General features: G+C 37.8%; 1 protein-coding gene across 4 annotated transcripts in view; it reads right to left on the bottom strand.

The window, feature by feature from the left end:
* Positions 1 to 22727, bottom strand: part of slain2 (SLAIN motif family, member 2) — a 37514-nt gene extending 14787 nt beyond the window's left edge. For all 4 annotated transcript variants that reach the window (XM_052096127.1, XM_052096128.1, XM_052096129.1 and 1 more), the window contains exons 1-2: positions 22066 to 22727; positions 11415 to 11557 (exon numbers count right to left, since the gene is read on the bottom strand). In XM_052096127.1, the coding sequence (XP_051952087.1) occupies positions 11415 to 11557; positions 22066 to 22529 (607 nt within the window). In that variant the 5' untranslated portion in view covers positions 22530 to 22727. The remainder of the gene's footprint in view (positions 1 to 11414; positions 11558 to 22065) is intronic.
* Positions 22728 to 23547: the final 820 nt, after the last annotated feature.

The following is a 23547-nucleotide window of genomic DNA, read 5'->3' as shown; positions in this document are numbered from 1 at the left end:
TTAAATTTCAGTCTGTTTCTCACTCAGTGATCATATGCTTCAGAAGTCTTGGACTACATTTATGGTGCTTTTTTGTCTCTCTTATACCTTGTTGTTACAGGACCCATCCACAAAAATTCCCCTCAATAATTAACTTGTTTAACTTGGATCAAACATTTTGGGTAGCCTTCCACAAGCTTCATACAATAAGTTGCTGGAATTTTGTCACATTCCTCCAGACAGAACTGGTGTAAAGGAGTCAGGTTTGTAGGCCTCCTTGCTAGCACACACTTTTTCAGTTCTGCCCACAAATTTCTAGGATTGAGGTCAGGGCTTTGTGATGGCCACTCCAATACCTTGAATTTGTTGTCCTTATGCCATTTTGCCACAACGTTGGCGGTATGCTTAGGGTCACTGGTATGCTCCAGACAAAAATTTTAATTATAAATTTAGTCCTGGTTCGTTTAGCGTTCACACTGACATTTATTACTCCAAACCTAAAGATACAAAACCAAAAGGCATCAGGGAAAAGTCACGACCTGATTGGACAGCTTTTATGATGTATATTTTTTGACAGAACTTACCGAACTTCCAAAAAAATGCTGGCGAAATGCGCTAGTTGGATGTATATATATATGTATAAATGGTGGTATTTTTACCAGCTGAGAACAAACGAAGAGTTCATAAAATGTGTAAAGGAGTCAAAACAATGTCAGGAATTCCTCCGTTGTACACACAAATGAAGATATGCTAAGATACATTTTTCATCAAATTCTCTGACGACACAGCAATATTGAGCTTACTGAACAAGACTACAAATCCCTTGCAGCATTTCTCTGTTGTTGACAGATTTGTCAGCTGGTGTGACAATAATTCTTTGGTTTTAAATGAAAGGAAGACTATATAAATACTTAGGAGTTTATATGGACAATCCACTATGCTGGTCTTCTCACATCGACAATCTTTGTTCCAGACTGCAGCAGAGGCTATACTTCCTGCGAAGGTTAACAATGTTTGGAGTAAACCAGAGGATTTTGTTTCTATTTTATCAGTCTGTTTTTGAAAACTTAATTAGATACTGTATTACTGCATGGTATGGAAATCTGACTGTTCAATCTAAATCAAAACTACCACGACTGGTGCATTCAGCTCAAAAAATCATAGGGTGGGAGGAAAAACGAACCATACCAGAACTGTACGAGGCATCTATTTCAAGGCAAGCTAAAAGAATTGTCTCTGATGATACACATATTTTATACAAGTATTTTAAATTGCTACCATCAGGGAGAAGATTCAGGGTCTTGATGTGCAAGTCTAATCGTTATAAAAACTCTTTTGTTCCAACTGCGATCAAAATTTTAAATAGAGATTTTTTTTAATTGATGTAGTATGCTGCTAGTTTTTTTTATTATTATTTATTTATTTATTTTTATATATAATTCACAGAAATGTGTTATTGCTTATTATTGCATGTTGTTGTATGCATTGTGTTGTGTGTGATTGATGTTGTGCACTGGCCGTGTCATGCGGTCCAAGACAAATTTCCCAGGAATGGGACAAAGTATAAAGTAAAGTAAAAGTAAGTAAGTAAAAGGACGGCTGAAGGCGGTTCCGACGAAAGTAACAAACTGTAATGGGAAACATGGCTTGTATGATGAGAAGAACCAGGTATGCTTGAGGTCAGTATTAGGTAAATTACTTCCTGCTTTTGGTCTGTTTAGACATCTTTGGTCCATGTTGCGTTCATATATCAATCGAACTGTACCAGAGTTCATATGGAAGAGGACAGAGACCCACTTTTCAGGCAGTCTTGGTTCGCTTGTTTAGTGCGCAGCAAGGTTCAGATGACAGCGTTCACACTTGTTCAAATGAACCGCACTAACAGAGCAATCGCACCAGAGTTCGTTTTAATCGAAACAAACCTGCCAAGTGTGAACCCACCCTTAGTCTATGTGAACTTATGACCCACTGGAATTGTGATAGTCAATTAAAAGTGAAGCAATCTGTCTGTAAACAATTGAAGGAAACATGACTTGTGTCATACACAGAGTAGATGTCCTAAACAACTTGCAAAAACTATAGTTTGCTAATATGAAATCTGTGGAGTTGTTAAAAAATGTGTTTTAATGACTTCAAACTAAGTGTATGTAAACTTCTGACTTCGACTGTACAACCATAAAGTGCTTCATTCGATTTTCTGGAAAAAAAAAACAAATACATTTAACTAGATGGTGAAACTGATTTTTTATTTTTTTTTACAGAAATATATTACTAGTGTATAGTAAAATGTAATGTTTAATGTAGTAATATCAATAATAAATAATCACATATAATTGATAATTACATTATATTTAGGCACAAGTAACTGTGCCGTTGTACTGAATCAAAGTTTTCATCAATGCTTTCATTAATACTGTGATACTCTGTTGTGAAATAAAATAAACCTGATTTCATAGGGCCCTATATGTCAACACAACAGATAAAATACTAACTACATGCAGACTAGACATATGGGGTGAAGGATTGCTAATTTATAAAAACATGGACACACAAATTTGTCATATGAATGTTTTACAGTGTCTTCAACAAACAGACACTGACTTGTTGTTAAAACCTTGCCTGAAACAATGTAGCTCACAAGTCAGACAATCTGCTCAGTCTGGTCGATATTGTAATTTATTATAGCCTAAAACTGCTGACTTGGACAGGAAGAGTCAACCAGACTGGTATAAATGGACCAACCACAGTTGCTACCATAGTAATAACATAATAATAGACTGACATCATGAAGTGGTAACTCAAATAATTCAAATAATGGCACAGTAGTTTCTGAATAAAAGTTGTGGAGACGAAACCAAAGAAATTAGTGGAAAATGCAGTGCATTCAGAAAGCACTCAAACCCCTTCATTTTATTCACATTTTGTTATGTTGCAGCCTTGTGCTAAAATGCTTTAAATTAATTTTTTCACAACAATCTACACTCCATACCCCATAATGACAATGCAAAAAACAGATTTTTGATAACTTTACAAATTAATTAAAAATAAAAAAATGAAATATCACATTGACATGTATTCAGACCCTTTGCTATGACACTTTAAATTTAGCTCCGGTGCATCCCATTTCTCTGGATCATCTTTGAGAGGTTTCTACACTTTGACTGGAGTCCACCTGTGGCAAATTCAATTGATTGGGCATGATTTGGAAAAGCACACACCTGTCTATATATGATCTCACAGCTAAAAATGCATTTCAGAGCAAAAATCAAGCCATGAGGTCAAAAGGAACTGCCTGCAGAGCTCAGAGACAGGACTGTATCGAGGCACAGATCTGGTGAAGTCTACAAAAAACATTTCAGCTGCATTGAAGTTTCCCAAGAGCACAGAGGCCTCCATAATTCTTAAATGGAAGTTTGGAACAACCAGGAATCTTCCTAGAGCTGGCTGCCCGGCCAAACTGAGCAATTGGGGGAGAAGGACCTTGGCAAGAGAGGTGACCAAAAACCGATGGTCACTCTGGTTGAGCACCAGAGATCATGTGTGGAGATGGGAGAATCTTGCAGAAGGACAACCATCACAGCAACACTCCATCGATCTAGGCTATATGGCAGAGTAGCCAGACGAAAGCCTCTCCTCGGTGCAAGAATTTGCCAAAAAAAGCACCTGAAGGAGTGAGAAACAAGATTATCTGGTCTGATTAAACAAAGATTGTACCGTTTGGTATCAATTCCAAGCATCATGTCTGGAGGAAACCAGGTACCGCTCATCAACTGTGCAATACCATGCTGGGGTGTTTTTCAGTGGCAGGGACTGGGGGACTAGTCAGGGTTGAAGAAAAGCTGAAAACAGAGCCCAGACTTGAGCCCAATCGAACATCTCTGGAGAGACCTGTCCAATGGCTGTCCACCGGCAATCCCCATCCAACCTGGCAGAGCTTGAGAGGATCTGCAGAGAAGCATGGCCAAAATCCAGCTGTGCAAAGTTTGTTACATCATACCCATAATGCTTTGTCATTATGGGTATGGTGTGTAGATTCATGTGAAAAAATTATAATTTAAAGCATCTAAAGAGACATTCCCCTCTTTAGAGCCTGAACTTTTAGAATGTAGAATCTTTGTGACATCTGCGCTAAAAACAATCTAGATGCAGTGCAAAGAATGAAACAGAGCGCAGGTGTCTCGACTTGTGTTTTTGAAAATGTGAAGTTCTTTTTAACTTTCACAGTGTTTAAACAGTGCCTTTCCTGCGTGAGACGCTGAAGAAACAGCAAGAAATGACACAACAGTCAAAGACATTCGTCCAGCATGTTTACATAGGAAAACACAACAGACTCCCGCTAAAACAAATTTGGTGTAAACCGCCCCTAACTTGTCCATTCGTGCACGAGCGCGCATGCGCAAAAACAAGTTTGGGTAAGTCTGTTTATTTTTTCATTAAATACAAACCCAAACCCGACCCCCTACTTGAAAAACCGACCGGACCCGGCCCGAAACCCGTTGGATTCTCGGGTCTCGTCGGGTTTCAGACCTCTAGTCTGAATACTTTCTGAATGCACTGTATGTGTTCACTATTAGGGATGTGCTGAACGACTAATTTAACTGAGGTTTAAATGGAAATTTTGAAGTAGACTAGTCTAAAAAGAAACCAATCTTCAGAAAACAGTATAAAAAAAAAAAAAAAAATAAAAATAAAAAAAAAAAAAGCGTTTCTGAAACCCATTTAAAATACTTAATCTATTCCAAATCCGAAATTAATCCACTGAAAAGGAACAAGTCTCAGTTGCCTCCACTTCTGAGACATCAATCTGCACATCTTATCACGTGGCTCACCGTTTATGACACCGTGGAGACTCCCAGCATGTGGAGGCTCATGCTACTCTCTGCGATCCATGCACAAATTACTACATGCCCCATTGAGAGCGAGAATCCCTAATCATGACCACAAGGAGGTTACCTCATGTGACTCTACCCACCCTAGCAACAAGTACAGTTTGGAGTCAAACAGTATGCCCTGGTTTTGATCTCACAACTCCAGGGGTGGTAGTCCACTTGTTAAAATTATAAGAATTAACTGATTAGACACCATTTTGATGATTAAATTAAACTTTAAAACATTAAAATAATTATAAAAAATAACTAAACTCATATAATAGCACATGATCATATAAGCATATTTTTGCTGGGAAGGTTAACATTGCTGGGGAGGTTAACAAGTACATCAAACTGATGTGATAAACATGAGTGACATGGTTGTCAGGGAAAGGGTTTATGCTATATTAGTTATATTGAAAAGGGAAAATTATGGGGTCACTGTTTATTAACTTTCCAGTATGCATTTCACAAACTTAACTCCACACTGCTTAACTCCGCACTGTCTGCAGAATTACCGTCAGATTAGCTCTGTAAACAGTGGAGTCGGAGTGTGCTCTGCTGGACAAACTATGTAATGACACCAATTCTAAAGCATTGTTTTCTGCATTATATGTTATGAAAAAAAGTTTTCATATCTGCACATCTGTGTAAGGCTAATATCGGCCGATATAATATAATATCAGATAAATCGGTCAGGCACTAATGGAGACAAGGGTGTAGATTTGTCTTGAACATTGGGAGGGTTGCAGTGTCAAGCATTTACATGTTTCCATTGATCATGGTATAAATATTGTGGTTTGAGGGGGTACTATGGGGAGAGTGATGTTGAAAGTTAACAAGATAAGACAGAGCTGTAGATGAAAAGTGAAACGAGAGTAATAAAAAAAATGAAAGATATCAAAATGGAAACAGTGTACTCCCAAGTGTCTAACAGGATTGAGATGAATTTGTGAATTTCACTGCAGGGGCAAGATAAGGTTAAGGAGGAAGGGTGAAAGTTCATGGTTAAGAGGAATGCAAAAGTATGCAAAACCTGAGAGAATCTGAGAACTTGCACAAAAAATATTTGAATAAACACTGTTAATATTGGCAAGGATGTTTTAGTTTTGTCAGTGGAGCATGTGATCAAGTCCAAATCCTAAGAAAACCTCTATCAAACCCCTGTGACTCTCAACCTTCTGGGATTGTTTGCATTTCTGAGGAAAGTGTGAAGCCCTTGGATGGATTACCATGGATAGAAAAAACAGACACAGCAAACAGCAGACCCACTGCAATATATCTGCCATCTAAATATTTTACAAAGCAAAGGAGAATGCAGTTATAAACTTTAGAATAGAAGCATCCAGCTCAAAGCTAACTCTGTGGCTCTGTTACAAAACCTGGTGAGATTTACATTTATGCATTTGGCAGATGTTTTTGTCCAAAGCGACTTACAGTGCACTTATTACAGGGACAATCCCCCTAGAGCAACCTGGAGTTAAGTGCCTTGCTCAAGGACACAATGGTGGTGGCTGTGTGGATTGAACCAGCGACCTTCTGATTAACAGTTATGTCCTTTAGCCCACTACACCACCACCACACCAGATGCAATGTTGTCTGCTGCCTAGAAAGGCAGCATCCTAACTGAAATGGAATTTCATAAGTCAGCGATTTGGAGCGCTGGGCTTATGAAAAAGCTGGGCTTTACTGGGCTTGGCACAATGTAGGAAGGTATCTTAGAAGGTATTTTACCTTTTGGAACAATCTTAGCATCAGTAGTATGTATGTCTTAAAATCTGGTCTATGTAGGCAGCTCACCAAGTTTTGAGCCTCAATTAGTTTAAAATAGTAAGAGTTTATAAGTTGATGTGATAGAACTTCATAAGTGTGGCAGCAGTGCAATGCATAATATCATGCAGATACGGGTCAGGAGCTTCAGTTAATGTTCACATCAACCATCAGATTGGGAAAACGTTTTTATCTTAGTGAATTGGAGCATTGCATGATCGTTGGTGCCAGATGGGCTGGTTTGAGTATTTCTGTTGCTACTGATCTCTTGGGATTTCCACAAACAGCCTCTAGGATTTACTCAGAATAGTGCAAAAAAACAAGAAACATCCAGTGAGCGGCAGTTCTACGGACAGAAACGCCTTGTTGATGAGAGAGGTCCACGGAGAATGGCCAAACTGGTTTGAGCAGACAGAAAGGCTATGGTAACTCAGATAATCACTCTGTACAATTGTAGTGAGCAGATAAGCATCTCAGAATGCACAACACATCGAACCTTGAGGCGGATGGGCTACAAGAAACCGACACTGAACTAGTGGCCAGAAAAAATAACACAGATCATAGCTTGGCGATATCTTTCTTTCATCCTTAATTAAAGTTCATATAATACGGGAGCGTACCATGTAAATAAACACAAACTCCAAAACTGTCATTCTCGGTGCGGTCAGAGCCGCTTCAACCAGTCCGGAAGACACAATCTGAGAGTGAGTCGAGACCGAGAGATATAAAGTTCTGCCGGGTGATGCGCACACTAACACGGAGACGCTCGTCTCTCACCGTCGCTGTATGCAGCTTGCAACGTGTAGCATCATTGATGAGATCATCATGATAAGATCAATCTTATGTAAAAAATAACACTAAAATGACAACAACACTAAAATGTGTGTGTGTGTGTGTGTGTGTGTGTGTGTGTGTGTGTATATAAATATATATATATATTGGTTTTGGATAGACAAGATTGGCAAATGCTAATCAATAATACTCTTATTGCTAAAATGTTTACAGTTTTCATTGACTAAATCTACATTAAAAAGCCCAGTAAACAAAGCACAATTACAGATGTGTTTGCGAGTGTCACGCCATATGACAAGTCTTCACAGAGATATAAAGAGACATGATGCACCGTTAGCAAAGTGGGGTTTCAGAAAATGATCCACACACTGGACAAGAGGTACCAGCGATAAGTAGAACTTTTTAGAAAGAGGATTTGGAAATACCAGTTGGTCATTTAAAAAAACAACAACAAAAATACACAACAACAACAGTTTTAGTGGTTTGAAATGAACCACACTTTTATATCCAGTTTCCTTTTCAAAAGAGTTTATAGAAAGTACATGTTACATCCTGATTAAAATGTCCCTGTTTGTTTGGACAATCTTATTTTCAAGAAAACGTGTATGTTCTTATTTATTGTTCCATTTTATTTAGGTATAATATTGAGAAAAGAACAAGTTTGCAGTAATGCAAAGATGTTATTATTAAATTTTGTAAAAATATTTACGTTTGAAAACACTGCATTTATAGTTGTTGTTGTTGCTAGTTTGAATGTTTGAGTTGAGAAATACACATTTCAGCATTATCAGTAATCTATTTGTGCATTTTCCTTGATAACCAAGCAAGTTGCCTTATGTTACTATTTGTTTATTATATCGAATTCGCAATTGCATATCGCAATATTAGCCTCAATACTCGCAATATGACATTTTCCCCAAATCTTGCAGCCCTAGTTACGAAGCAATGTAGCTTACAATTCATCAGCATTAGCAGACAAAATCAAGTTAGCTAAAATTACACATTAATAAGCCTTATGGCACTTTATTTCACAGGCTTTTCAGTTATGTAAGCTTACCTGTCCAATAAGAACACCACCAATTCAGGGACGGTTTTGATCCCAAAACCGAAAGAAGGTCCCTGCAGGAATCAAATGCCCTGCCGATGTTCACTCTAGTTTTCGCTCGTCCACGATCACATTCCTGCTATGCCAGATGGATTACTCAGTTTGTGTAAGAGTCAGTGTCTAGGAGCCAGATGCTTGCTGGATTCCATCTCTAAGATAACATTATCTAGTACACGGGAGCGTGTATAAACGTCATATCCGTTGGATTTTCCTGGTTAAAGCGACCCGCTCCCTTCACATGAAAATCAGTCTACAGGCTTCAATAGGCAACCTAGGAAGTCCGGGAAGGGCTTATTTTTTAAAGTTGCATTACAAGCCATTCAAACATTGGCAAAAAAAAGGTGAACATTATATAAAAATTGTTACATATTGCACCTTTAAAGCCTACGCTCAATGCTGCATGTTGCTGAAAGCCCTTATATGGGGATGGTTTGGGCATGTTTTATACAAATTACTAACTTAAGGTACATTTAGAATGATCCATAATTTTTAACATTAGAAAGAAAGAACAAATTTATGTGTGTACGTACGCTCCCGATGCTTATCTGGTGGAATGTTCTCGTAAGAACTTTTCCTGTGCGTATATCTACCGGTACACAAAATGCATGCAGTTATAAGTGAATGAGACCCATCGTGCTTAGTATTCATTATGTTGCATGGTCTTTAACTGCACCGTGGTTCCAGTAGTCACTGGATTTCATTCACTTTCCTACCAATAAACCAACTCTGACTTAAGAGCTTATAGGAGTGCTGAGTCAGGCCAAAAGTTCAACAGACTCTTCAGCCTACTATGTGGAATTCATTAATCTGTGCAAACATGCTTCTTTCTCACATACACACTCGCTCTCTCTCCCTCCCTCTCCCTCTCACATACACACTCGCTCTCTCTCCCTCCCTCTCCCTCTCATGCACACATGCACACATTTATGCATTCTGCATTAATACTCATTTCTGAAAAGGGCAACAATAATCACAAACTGAGAAACAAGCACTGAGAGAGAGAAAAAAGGATCTAAAAGGTGTGTCCAATAGGACGGAGATTTGAAATGCATCCAACACGCAGGCACTGGCTCTCTTCACTGTCTTGGCAAAGGCTCTAGGGAACCAGTGATGACTCAGGTAACCTGGAAACCATGCTACACACACCGCACCGTCAGCATGGGGTGTATATCCACTAGCAATATGTTTGTGTGAGATTTACACAGGAAAGGATGTGAATGAGATTTCTTTTATTGAGAGATCTTTTGTTGCTTTATCAAAACACAATGCAATTCTATTATCATCATCTCAATCAATGTCTTCTGCAGGTTGTTTGCACTCAAAGTTCTAACTGAATAACTGAAACTAATTGCTCCTTTTTTCCCTTCCACTTATCTTGGAAATGTGACATGGAAATGTAAAAAGGATGAAATTTTGCTGTATGCACTATGATGACATTACAATTCCGTTTAGAACAATGATATCATACACCAGTCTCTCACACAATGTCAAGTATGATTCACGCCTGGACCTGTTCCAAATTGTAATCAAAGGCTGACACTGCAGATTGGATCTTTTAATGGAAAACTCTGATCTATGATCTGGGAGTTATCTGTAAAGTCACTCAAGATGATACCAGTTTAGAAAGCAAAGTCAAATGTAGGAGAATGCCAAGAATTATCTCTGATAACAGTAATAAAGTCACTTACTCCACAGTATAAGACATTTGTGTGCCACATATTGCTGTATGAAGCGTGTGATGTAACATGTGCGTGTGTTTGTTGTTGTGAAAGTCTCGGTTAGGTGGTCACATGTCAGTATGGTGGAGCATGGACAGTCTGTGTCCTTCTATAGAGTTGCTCAATTTAAGGAATGTCACATGGGCATACCTGACTATAAACAGCAATAGCCCTACAAATAAGACCACAAGTGAAACCTGTCATAACTCTTCTCTACTTACAATTAGAGGAGAGATAGACAGATGTGTACACAAACACACAAATGTAGAGGCTCTCAAAAGCCCAGTGAACATGCTAGGCCTCATGTTGAAAAAATTCACACATGGTAACAGACTGATCACAGCAAGGAAGGGGGATGAGAGAGAGAATCAGCGCCAAAATGGAGCTAGGTGGATAGGTAAAGAGCAAAAGAGAGAAAATTGAGGTCAGAGGAAAGGAATACAATAGCACAGATAGACAGCCATGACACTTGTAGTATAAAAGTAGAAGCTTATGAAAAGGTTCAACGAGGTTCAACTCGCTTGTCCAGTTCATTCAGATTTTTGCTTACTCTGCCAATATTTTTAACACAAATAATGAAAAACAATAAGCAACATTTTAAAGGGGTCATATATATATATATATATATATATATATATATATATATATATATGTGTGTATGTACAACTGTAATGTAACAGATGTAATATACATCAAATACTTTTGCTGGAAAATGACTGCATATGGTCTAGTGGAAAACATTACTGAGGCCATGTCCACACTAAAATGTTTTTGCTTGAAAACCGTTTCCTAACCATCATTTTCCAAAGTGTGTGGTACTAAATTGTGATTTCGAAAGTTTCGAAAGCATCCTTGCTGGAGGAAAACTCCAATGCAGTGTGGATGAGATCCATACATGCAGAAAAATCAATGCACATTCAACCGGAAACTTGTGGCCGTGGCCAGATTTCTTTATCATTTTCAACCCATTCTAATCAATTCTTCAAAACAGTCACACATTTTCAACAAAACTCAAAACCTCATTATGCCAGGCAACTTGATAACTTTACCTTAAGTGACACATTTATATCAGCAGAATTCCCAAAACATCACAGAAAACCAAATGTTTAAGTTTTGCAAAAGTTGGCAGAGTGGAAATAAAAATTCAAACAAAGAAGAAAATAATTTGTGTGTGCTTGGTACCTGACATGGTAAGGTCGAGTCTGTGTAAGAGAGATCGTTTGGCAGACTCCATATCAGGACTGGGGTTATCAAGAGCCTGTCTGCACCACACAATGGGACTCAAGACTTTCTGCAGAGGACTGTTCATCTTTGCCTCATACAACCTGCAGAAACACACGCAAGAGGTCAGTCACATGGAATAAACATGCTCTAATCACAAATTATGCACACAAACATTTAATTAAGAAACATGCTGAGAAGCACCGATGTATCAGCTGCCAATATTTAGCGGCCAATTGTGGACCAAATTAAAACCATCAACATATAATAAGCATGAAATCACTGACATGAAAAAACGATGGTTTATTTATAATGAACAAGTAACACACTTGGTAAAAACTCTGTGATTTCAAATGCACAATCCAGAAATAATACGCTATTAGCTACAATATATAGAAGTTGGGTTGGCACTAGAGCTGGGCAATTTTCGATATCGATGATAAACTTTAGAGTAACTTTTGATATTTAGTCTATGTTCTACATCTAGACAATAGAATCAGTTAAGTCTTACTAAAAATGTGAGCAGTTCGGTAAAGTTATAAACACAACTAGCTAACAATATCACGGTCATGAAATCAGTCTGTTAGGAAGATTTAGCAGGCAGCCCTAATGTCATGAAAACCGGCCATGAGGCTCGGTAGCTGCTAGCAGAACACAACAACAACTCCAACATCAAAACCACTGCTGTTTAAGTACCATTTACTTTTTTTTTTTTTAAATCATGATCCATAGCACTGGTCACAGGCAAGAAAGTCTTTCTTATTCTTGTGATGTTTATTGGTGGTTGGGAATCTAGCTTATGGTGTATTACCAACACATACTGAACTGGACTGTGGAGCATCACAAGAAAGTCTTTTAGTGGAGACAAACGTCAGCTGAAGAGGATGAAATTGGCTAAATTTAATCAAAAAGAGGTTACACATCTTATGTAGGATTAAATCCTAAACTGAGTATACAGTTGAAGTCAGACATTCACATACACTTAGGTTGAAGTCATTAAAACTCATTTTCTAAACACTCCACAGATTTTATATTATAAAACTATAGTTTTGGCAAGACGTTTAGGACATTCACTTTGTGCATGACACAAGTAATTTTTCCAACAATTGTTTACAGACAGATTGTTTCACTTTTAATTGATTATATCACAATTTCAGTGAGTCAGAAGTTTACATACACTAAGTTAACTGTACCTTTAAGCTGCTTGGAAAATTCCAGAAAATTATGTCAAGCCTTTAGGCAACTAGCCAGTTAGGCTAATTGGAGGTGTACCTGTGGATGTATTTTAAGGCCTACAGAGCCTCTTTGCTTGACATCATGGGAAAATCTAAAGAAATCAGCTAAGACCTCAGAAAAATAATTAAGGACCTCCACAAGTCTGGCTCATCCTTGGGAGCAATTTCCAAATGCCTGAAAGTACCACTTTCATCTGTACAAACAATAGTATGCAAGTATAAACACCATGGGACTACGCAGCCATCATACCGCTGAGGAAGGAGATGCAATCTGTCTCCTAGAGATGAAAGTATTTTGATGCGAAAAGTGCAAATCAATCCAGAACAACAGCAAAGGACCTTGTGAAGATGCGGGAGGAAACGGGTAAACAAATATCTATAGCCACAATAAAACTAGTCCTATATCGACATAACCTGAAAGGCTGCTCAGCAAGGAAGAAGCCACTGCTCCAAAAATGCAGTAAAAAAGGCAGACTACAGTTTGCAAGTGCACATGGGGACAAAGATCTGGTCTGATGGAACAAAAATGGAACTGTTTGGCCATAATATTCATCGTTATGTTGGGAGGAAAAAAGGTGAGGCTTGCAAGCCGAAGGACACCATCCCAACCGTGAAGCAAGGGGTGGCAACATCATGTTGTGGGGGTGCTTTGCTGCAGGAGTGACTGGTGCACTTTACAAAATAGATGGCATCATGAGGATGGAAAATTATGGATATATTGAAGCAACATCTCAAGACATCAGCTAGGAAGTTAAATCAATGTTCCTAAGCATACCTCCATAATTGTGGCAAAATGGCTTAAGGACAACAAAGTCAAGGTATTGGAGTGGCCATCATAAAGCCCTGACTGCAGTCCAATAGACAATTTGTGGGCAGAACTGAAAAATAATGTGCGAGCAAGGAGGCCTAGAAACTGGACACAGTTACACCAGTTCTGTCTGTAGGAATGTGCCAAAATTCCAGCAATTTATTGTGAGAAGCTTGTGGAAGGCTACTCAAAATGTTTGACACAAGTTAAACAATTTAAAGGCAATGCTACCAAATACTAACAAAGTTTATGTAAACTTCTGACCCACAGGCAATGTGATTAAAGATTTAAAAGCAATAAATCATTCCCTCTACTATTATTCTGACATTACACATTCTTAAAATAAAGTAGTGATCCTAACTGACCTAAGACAGGGAATGTTTTCTGCAAATAAATGTCAGGAATTGTGAAAAACTGAGTTTAAATGTATTTGGCTAAGGTGTATGTAAACTTCTAACAACTGTACTTTAAAAGGTAGCTTACCCTTTTGAGTTTCCTTGTAAACAATCAAGATATGTTTAATTAATTTGTGAGGTCTAACTAGACTAAATGTACATGCTAGTCATTTTATTTTGACAGTTCTGGTCATAAAAATGCAGCTATCAGAAATGATTCAGGGCAAGACATATGCAGTAGAGTTCTTAATCCTTTGTTATTGTTTATCTCCTTGAAATGGTCTTTGTTAAATGTGGTATTGATATCGGGCAAACATTTTCAGTTCATCCCCAATGCTGAGTGAAGTTTTAAGATGACTTGATTAGTGGTGGCCTATTCAGCAGTACACCCTTTTCCCTTAAATAAAAACTGTCCTTCTGCCAAATTACCCAATAAAGGTTTATTTAATCCTCAGAGTAAGGTGTAAACTGCACTCTGTATGCAGCTCTTTCATATTGTGCAAGCCAAAGCACTTTGCTTAGTCATTGAGACCTGAATTAATCAGGCAGCATGAAAGCTCTGGTGTGGCACTGTTTAGGTCAGCTGATCAAGGAGTTTGATTACTATCTGGTAAATATGGGGCCAAATGATTATGACTAAAGTATTTTAGTAATTTATTTTTTTAGAACCAAGAGGACAATATAATCAGTCTGCTTGTGGAAATTTCATCCATCCTAACTGGTATAATTGTAAACTTGGCAATATTTCTGTAAATCAAATGGATTGCTGAAACACACCAGTTAGTGTCCAATGAGTAATCCAATGATTAAATATATGTATGTTAAGTGCTTCTAAAGGCAAGACGGTTCAGAACTGACAACTGTCAGAGACCATAAGAAATGCATGAGAAATATAAGAGGGGGGTAGGGGGGACAAGACAGACAAGTTAAACTGAACAGCGGCACTGCATATGTCTTGATTTCTGCTGACCTCAGACAAAAGCAGCTGTTGTTGTGGATCACATCACAGCAGGAAGTGAAGTGGTCAACAATGTTTTTGACACAGCATCCTAAAAACACAGTGCTTAGGTGATGAAAACTAGTGACGCAACTAAAGCAAGACACTCAGAAAGTGTCCGTCTGCCAGACGAGTAAAACAACAATTAAAAATAGAGCAGAGAGATCTAGGTTCAAAGATATAGAAATAAAACAAAATATTTTGACTTTCAATTTTTTGTATTGTCTAAATGCTTTACTTAACTGCTGCCACAATATAGATGATTAAGATATCCTTTCAATTTTCTGAATTATAGCCTAATATGTAATATATATATATATTTATTTATTTATTTATTTTAATTATATTCTAAATTATTTATGTGAGGGCCTTTCATATTCATGGGTAAAATTTTAATTGACTGACAGTTCTTAAAAAAAAGAGGCCATGAAATCAATTAACAAAAAAATAGTAATGTAGCAGGCATGCATGTTATGCTTCTTTGATTTAAATCTGCAAATAAAAGATTTTTTGGTTAAAAATTAACAAATTGCCATCATTGATTGAGTACATAAACAATCAGTGTTCAAACAATGTCCTTATCTCACCATGATTCACTACAATAAGCCTATAAAAACGTATTTGTATTTTGAGCTGTCGGTCTGATTTGGTGTGAAATCACTGGCTTATGACGTACATCCTTGCGTCATTACGTCATGTCAGTGAACATAGGAAAGAAGAACCAGCTGTCTAGTTCCCATATAAAAAAGTAGATGGCGGTCACTGTTTTAGTTTGCGAGTAGCAATTAAAAAGAAGAAATGGAGGCCTGGGTAGCTCAGTGAGTATTTACGGTGACTACCAACCCTGGAGTCTTGAGTTTGAATTCAGGGCATGCTGAGTGACTCCAGCCAGGTCTCCTAAGCAACCAAATTGGCCCAGTTGCTAGGGAGGGTAGAGTCACTTGGGCTAACCTATAATGTGGTTCTCGCTCTCAGTGGGGCACGTGATGAGTTGTGTGTGGATGCTGTGGAGAATAGTGTGGGCATCCACACGGGCTAAGATGTGTGGACTGACGGTCTCAGAAGCAGAGGCCACTGAGATTCGTCCACTGCCACCCAGATTGAGGTGAGTCACTACGCCACCACACGGACATACAGCATTGGGAATTGGGCATTACAAATTGGGGAGAAAAAAATAAGAAAGAAACTAAAGTTCAGTCTGTAACACACAGTTACAGAGAGACAGAATCACAACAATCTGGATGGATGTTAATCTGTAATTCGTTTAGCAAAGTTGTTTACCAGCTTTAATGCTTGGATATGTTTTCTGGTAAGGTTGTTGAAGCTTATATTGCTTGTATGAATCGATCATTAATTGTGTGTTATCCAATCGCAATGTATCTACGTTGTCAGTGGAAGTTACTGTGACACGTTTACTATATATTAATAAGCTAATATATATGACTTCTGAAATTGACTTCTTGTAACTGTTATATTGCATTTTAAGCATATTTTTTCATGTTTAATAAAGTATATTTTATCCCCATCATTATTAAATCCTTGTTTTATGTTTTTAGTTTACTGCATAGACATACTATTTTAGTATTACAGCTCACTTGCATTATAAACTGAAGCTGTACAATATAATAACAACAATTAATGTATAAATATGTCATGTACATATGTAAATATGCCATTCTATGTAGAGGTCGACCGATATTGGTTTTTTTTCAGGCCGATGCCGATCTTTTGAAATCCGGGTCGGCCGATGGACGATTAATGCTGCCGATTTATTTTGGCCGATATGTGCTTGTTTTTAACCTCTTATTTGAACCTTTTATTTGAAAGATAAAATGTAACACAAATAATTACTTAAGATAGACAAAATTTCTCAACAAATACATTTATTGAACACTTGATCAATCTGCACTTGTACACTTAAATAAAAAATGTATAATGTAAAAACATATTGTATAAATAATGTATAACAAATATATTAAATAAACGAAGCAGGTGTTACAAACTGCTCCGAGACACGAAGGTTGAGATCCAAATGCAGCTTTAATTAAGGGGCAATCCAGACACGTAATCCAATATTCAGAGCATCCAAGAGAAGCACAGGCATAACTAGGGATGGGTATCGTTAAGGTTTTAATGGTACTACTATCTTATCAATCCTGCTTATCGCTCCGGTACTTTAACGGTATTCTTAACATTTCTTTTTGTTTTATATATATATATATATATATATATATATATATTAAACAAAGATAAACGTTATATAGGCACAGTGATTTAATTTCAGGAAGGTCTACTAACATTACTGTTCAGGTGTGTTCTAAAAAGAAATCTAATAAAGTTATCAATTGTAAAATAACACTGCATAGTTTATCATAGATAGATTAATGCTTATTAAAGCAGAAGTTATTCATTCAAGAGCTGTAAGTGATTTTCTCTTTGCCTTCTGTTGTTTGATTCGCAGTAATGGCTCAATTGTCAACATGTTCATTAGACCGCTTCCCCTTTAAGACCGAGTCTAATAGACTCCTGATGCACCATATTTTCTCCCAACTATTTCCATAACTACGTCCATTTAAGACATAAACTGTATTTAAGTGAATCTCCAAGCCGGTCGTTTTGACATATTTTTGTGTATATTTGATCGTGACGCGCACATGAAACCCAAAGTAGCCTATACTTTGCTTGTCTCTTTGCGGTGTGTTTCGAGCGCCGCGCTTTGGGAACGGTATCTCTTGCGCTCTTTTTATTATTAAACGCGTCCCGCAATTTAGCAACAGTAGCTAGACTGCATTTTACAACAATCGGCAATCGTGCTGATTCTGACGCTAAGTTTGAGTTTTAGGAGAAATGTCAGTGCACCGCTGTGAAGGGAAGGAAGTTGTGCTAGACAGAATGCGGCTTATGTATAAATATTCTTTTATAATCTTTGGAAGGCTGAAATCTAAAATAAAATCAGACTAATATCACAGATCTAAACCAGGCTACGCTTGAATGTTTAGTTCTGTCACTCATTTAGCTGGGCTCGTGTTGTCATGTGCCATCTCTCTCTCTACTCTCTGCTCTCTCTCTCTCTCTCTATCTCTCTCTCTCTCTCTCTCTCTCTCTCTCTCTCTCTCTCTCTCTCTCTCTCTCTCTGCTCTATCACTCTCTAGCTCTCAATATCTCGTCACTCTCTCCACAGACAAATGCAGCTGTTTCATATTATTATACATAGAAATGGCTGGCGAGATAAAATAACTTTCTCTTTATAGCAATAAAGAATGTATTTTCTTAATTTCTCCAGTGCAAAAAAAATGCAATGCAAAAAAAAATTCGGCTGGCCGATTAATCGGTCGACCTCTACTTGTCATTGTGACATGATAGCAACCCTTCTGCTGTGATAATGCAACTTCAACTACGCTATCAATATCCAAAGTAGCCGAACGTCATGTCGCGTTTTTTCTCGAAGTTGGCAGTAACATATCAAAAGTTTTTAATTAAATACAAAGAAGTTATACAAATTTAATCCTTACCGTTTTCTCAAAGGAACTTAGCTCCTTCCTTAGGCACTGGATGAGGTCTGTTCACTCTGCTGGAAAATGACTCTAGGGCCAGTGTGCTTCAACACTAGGCTGCCCACAGATGCGCCTGCCTAATAATCGGCTTGATATACTTGGATATTGGCCGATGCCGATTATGTTAAAAAATCGGTCGATTAATCGGTCCTACTTTTTTTTTTATATTCTGTCTCACTGTAATGTTCTGTGCACTTGCTTGTTTCTCTTATTAATGGGGTTGCGATGGTGAGATTATCACGATATGATAAAGAAAATATCACGGTATTACACAATTATTATTATCAGTTACAATGACCCTTAAAGGAGTGAAAACAGAAGGGGTTTTTTTGGGTTGAACAAACGCTTTATTCTTATTGAAACCAATTTTTTAATTTTAGTATGTGTAAAAATCTACGGAACTGTTGTCAGCCGAGGGCGCTATTTTGCTGCTGTTGTGTTTGACAACCGTTTCTGTTCAATATCCGTCTCAATAAAACTAATTTAGTATCTCTGGAGTGTGGGGTTTTGGAAAGAGGGGGCATGGCTTATCCAACGGCTCAGTTTGTGGGAATTCTAAAATGGCTAAAATAGTTTACAACCCAGATTTTTGCTTTTTTTTTTTTTTTTTAGAAAAGGAGGGACAGATCAATTTATTTTCGTGGTAACAAACATTAGGCCTATGTCTGAAATGCAGTCGATTCAACTTAAATTGAATTGAACCCAGAATATTCCTATAACCTTCTATCATATACCTATTGCCTGCAAATATGTGGATACCTCATTTAAACAGATTTAATTCAAAAAACTTGTGCAAATACAATGTTTTCTTCCTGTGCAGCACTCATATATCTTCCTCTGAGAAAAGTATTCTATCAGCCTGGATCAAAACTCTGTTCCTCCGACTCACAAATGTTTCATGACCACCAGTTCTAACACTGGATATTCCCTTTCACAGAGAGAGAAAAAGAGAGGAGGATATGCATTTCTTGTGGCAAGCTATTCTCCTGAGAAGCAAAAGAAACTGCTATAAAAGCAGCATTTACATTTCAAACCATAGATCTGATTTTGGATTACTGTGCTCTGACAGATCATGTCATAGGTTCATTGATTTAACACAATTATAAACACATTATCTTGTCAGCAGATTTGCTTACAGAATGCCTTGAAAAGCGATTGATAAGCCTGAGACCCATATGAATCCGTTATGTGAACTTAAACACCACTAAATCCTTTATAAAACAAGCAAACTCCATATGCTCTTTTACTATTATAACCATGACCAAGACAATTAAATAAATCACATACACTCTTTGCTGTAATTACTTGTGTTCTGTTAGGTTTGATAAGTCTGTTTTAGGCCTACCAACTGTAATGAGTAAATCTAATTGTATTTTTAGTGCTATAACAGATGCTTTTTTTTTTACTAAAGTGAGCTCATTCATCTGCAGGAGTCCAGCTGTTGCAGGGATTTCCCAGCATTGTGCTGCCACTACAAAGTATCCAACCAAACAGGATTGAGTATCTGGATTACAGCATTCTGAGAGGAAAGTCTGAGTACATTGACCTAAGGCACAGAATCTCTCAGACACTTACTAAAGCAAACACAAACAATGGATTACACACTGAAATAGATCCAGCCAAAACAGGATGACGCTCATTATGTTCACAAGCATACACCGACAGTACCTGCAAGCACAATAAGAAACAGAAGCCACATCCCAGATGAGATAAGTGAGCAAAATTCTACATATATGGACCACAATCTACATTCAACTACTATACTAATCCATTATTTTGAAAAGAACTGAGGCACACAAGCAGTTAACAAGTACACATTTACTGGGCTGTGTTGTCAGTCATAGTGAATTTTAGGATTTTTGCCATTTTAGTGTTTTTTAAGCATTTGTCACCCGAGCCAACTTGCAATTGTCTTGAGCATTGTCAAAAGTTTGTGTGATTTAATACAAACCAGCAACGATATATAATGCAGTATGTACATCTAGTGGAGCTGATCTGCTTGAGCCTGTCTGAGGCCTACACAAGACAGATGCAAATGCCTAATTTGTGTGATTTAAATGACAATGTTGAAATACGACACTATTGCTGTCATTCAGCATATGTGGTTGTCAAAGAAAAGTCCCGGTTATATATATATACATATATATATATACTATATATATGATATATATATATATATATATATATATATATAGTCAACAGTTTTGGCCCATTAAGATTTTCTGCATTTGTGACATTATTTTCAGGGCACTTACAGGAATATTCAGGTTTTAATACAAGTTAAGCTCAATCGACAGCATTTGTGGAATAATGTTGATTACCACAAAAATACATTTTTAGTTGCCCCTCCTTTTCTTTAAAAAAAAAAAAAAGCAAAAATAGAGGTTACAGTGAAGCATCCAAATTTTTTACATGCATCCTAACTTTTTACTTTTCTATTTAATTTATTTTACTGTATTGGCATATAGTAAAAAAAATGCCATTGCACAATAGAAAATGTTCAAAAAATTTGAAAAAATATGTTGTACAATGATTCTTGTAATAAAAATGAGAATATTTAAATAATGTAATGAAAATAATGTCACAAAAAAAAAAAACATTTTAAATGGACATAAAATAGGCTTCATTTTCTATACCACAAATGTATTTACAACTCATCAATTATTTTCTTTAAAAAAAAACAAGTGCATGGGGCCAATTTATGTTAAAATACTCACCGATTCAAAAGTATAGCCATGAGATATAAACAATATGCGTGTTATCATAATTTTAGTGTGATAAAATTGCTTGCTAACCTTTTCTGTGTAAAGTTATATGCAATTTTACAACTTTGTTTCCATGACGACAACAACACATGTAAACACTGCATGTCCGCTAAAACGTCGATTTTAACTAACTTTAAAGCTCAAAATATATATGAGCTTTAACAGAAGAATTAATGCAAGAGCATTTATAAAATTATCAGCTTCACATTTCTGCCTTTAAACCCTCAAGACATTGCACCATTTACTTCCATTGTAAGTGCCTCACTATACAACCCAGAATTTAAAGAAGAGAAGCAAATCAATTTTTTTTGTGGTAATCAACATTTTGCCACAAACGCTGTCAATTGAGCTTAACTTGCACTGAGCCCAGAATATTCATTTAGGCCCAACTGAAGGGCTGATGAAAATGATCCACAAATCAGAAATAACTGCAGGACAGGCCGTGGCGTGTTGCCAACTCAATCATTCCAGTCAGCAAACTGTTGCTTACAACAACACATAAACTACGAGCCAGTGATGTGATTCGATTCGATTGGTTTCGAGACACGGCCTTTGACAGACAAATGTTGGGTATTAATCACATTGAACAGAGATGACTGACAACCGGATGACCATCAGTGACAATCGTTCCGCAGTCTACAGATCGAACATACTCAAACTAACACCAGCCCTTAGCCAAAGGGGCAGTGGAGCTTATACAATGCAGTAACAATACATCCAAGCACATTCCTCCAAAGACTCGTCATTCTCTGTGGCGTCTGCACACAGCTGCGCTCGCCTGTCAAGCAGAACAACGTATGAAGGGTGTGTGAGGTTATTCCTCTGATCAGCGTTCAACAGCAGTCTGCCTGTACTCACCAGCTGTCTTCCTCTTCGTTCAGGCAATCCATGTCCTCCAGATCGAGGATCTCCACCTCGTCCAACACCGAAGTTTCCCCGTCCGCGACATAATCCAGCGAATCGTTGTAATAAGACGTTACACTCGTGTTGGAGGTGGCACAAGAAGCGCTGTCACTGTCATATCCCCCTCCGTAACTGCTGCCGTGATATGACCGTCTGGGGCTCAGCCGCGAGTTCTCCAAAAGCCCACCGAAACCCCTCGATCCACCGAACCCCACCCCAGTGAACCCCGCTGCCTCTCCCGGGGAATCGTACCCGGCGCTCACGGGTCTGGGGTTACCCGACATTCCGCCGGAGAAAGAGGAAGAAAGCAGGTTGGATCGGCTCCGGAGCTGCTCATTCTGCTGCTCGAGTTTCTTCACCAAGTCTTGGAGCTTCCGCACCTCCAAGTCCGCGTTTATGTTTGAGTTGATATCCTCCATGATAGAGCCACAGCCGGTTGAGTCCGTTAGATTTGATCAACTGCCAACGAAGTCAACAAGTTAGCGTGCCGTTGTCGGAACGTCTTTAAAGGGTGCACTGTCAACGCCGCGGCTCGAAAGTCACTAATCTTATCATCGTCGTCATCTTCTCCGAGCATTCGCACACACTGTCGGCTCCGTCGCCATCTTTACTGTCCGTCAGAGTCGCAAAGTGGGATATCTTTTGAGAAGCGAGAGGTGCGAGACGTCATCACGTGTTTCAGCGGGGACGAGCACGTTTGGGAGCGACCCTTCCCAAGAGCGCGCATTTTTAACTCCGATAAACCCCAAGATATATACACCATCTAGTTACTTTTGATTAATGAAAGATTATGTTGTCTGAAAGATTGTAAAATTCTTCAGAATAACACTCTTGTTAACCTTATACAACCATATAAGGTATAGGATAAACAAAGGTACCTATTTGCATCTAAAGGCTGTTCCTGAGATGCATGTTGAAATCATTCAGTGTCTCGATTTTCTTCGATTTGCTTTCTTTTCACGTTCATTTTTTACGTTTTTATGACAAAAGCAGTACATTTATATTTTCAGGCCATCCCAGACATGTATGACTTTCTTTCTTCAACAGAACACAAAGGTTTTTTGAAGAATATCTCATCTCTGTTGGTCCATACCATGCAAGTGAATAGTGGCCAGAACTTGGAAGCCCCAAAAGCACAAAGGCAGCATTAAAGTAATCCATATAACACCAGTGGTTAAATCCATATCTTATATGATAGGTGTGGATGAGAAACAGATAAATATGCAAGTCCTTTTTTACTGTAAATTCTCCTCACTGCCCAGTTGGTGGCGATATGCACAAAGAATGTGAATAGCCAAAAACAAAAGAAGAAGAATGTGAAAGTGAAATTGGTAAAAAAAAAAAAAAAAAAAGACTTAAATATCTATGTTTCTCATCCACACCTATAATATCGCTTCTGAAGACATTTAACCACTGGAGTCATGTGGATTACTTTTT

This window comes from Xyrauchen texanus, chromosome 28 (genome assembly GCF_025860055.1).
Source record: "Xyrauchen texanus isolate HMW12.3.18 chromosome 28, RBS_HiC_50CHRs, whole genome shotgun sequence".
NCBI classification, from domain to species: domain Eukaryota; kingdom Metazoa; phylum Chordata; class Actinopteri; order Cypriniformes; family Catostomidae; genus Xyrauchen; species Xyrauchen texanus.
Note: the sequence above shows the minus strand (reverse complement) of the source record. Positions and strands in the feature narration are given on the sequence as shown.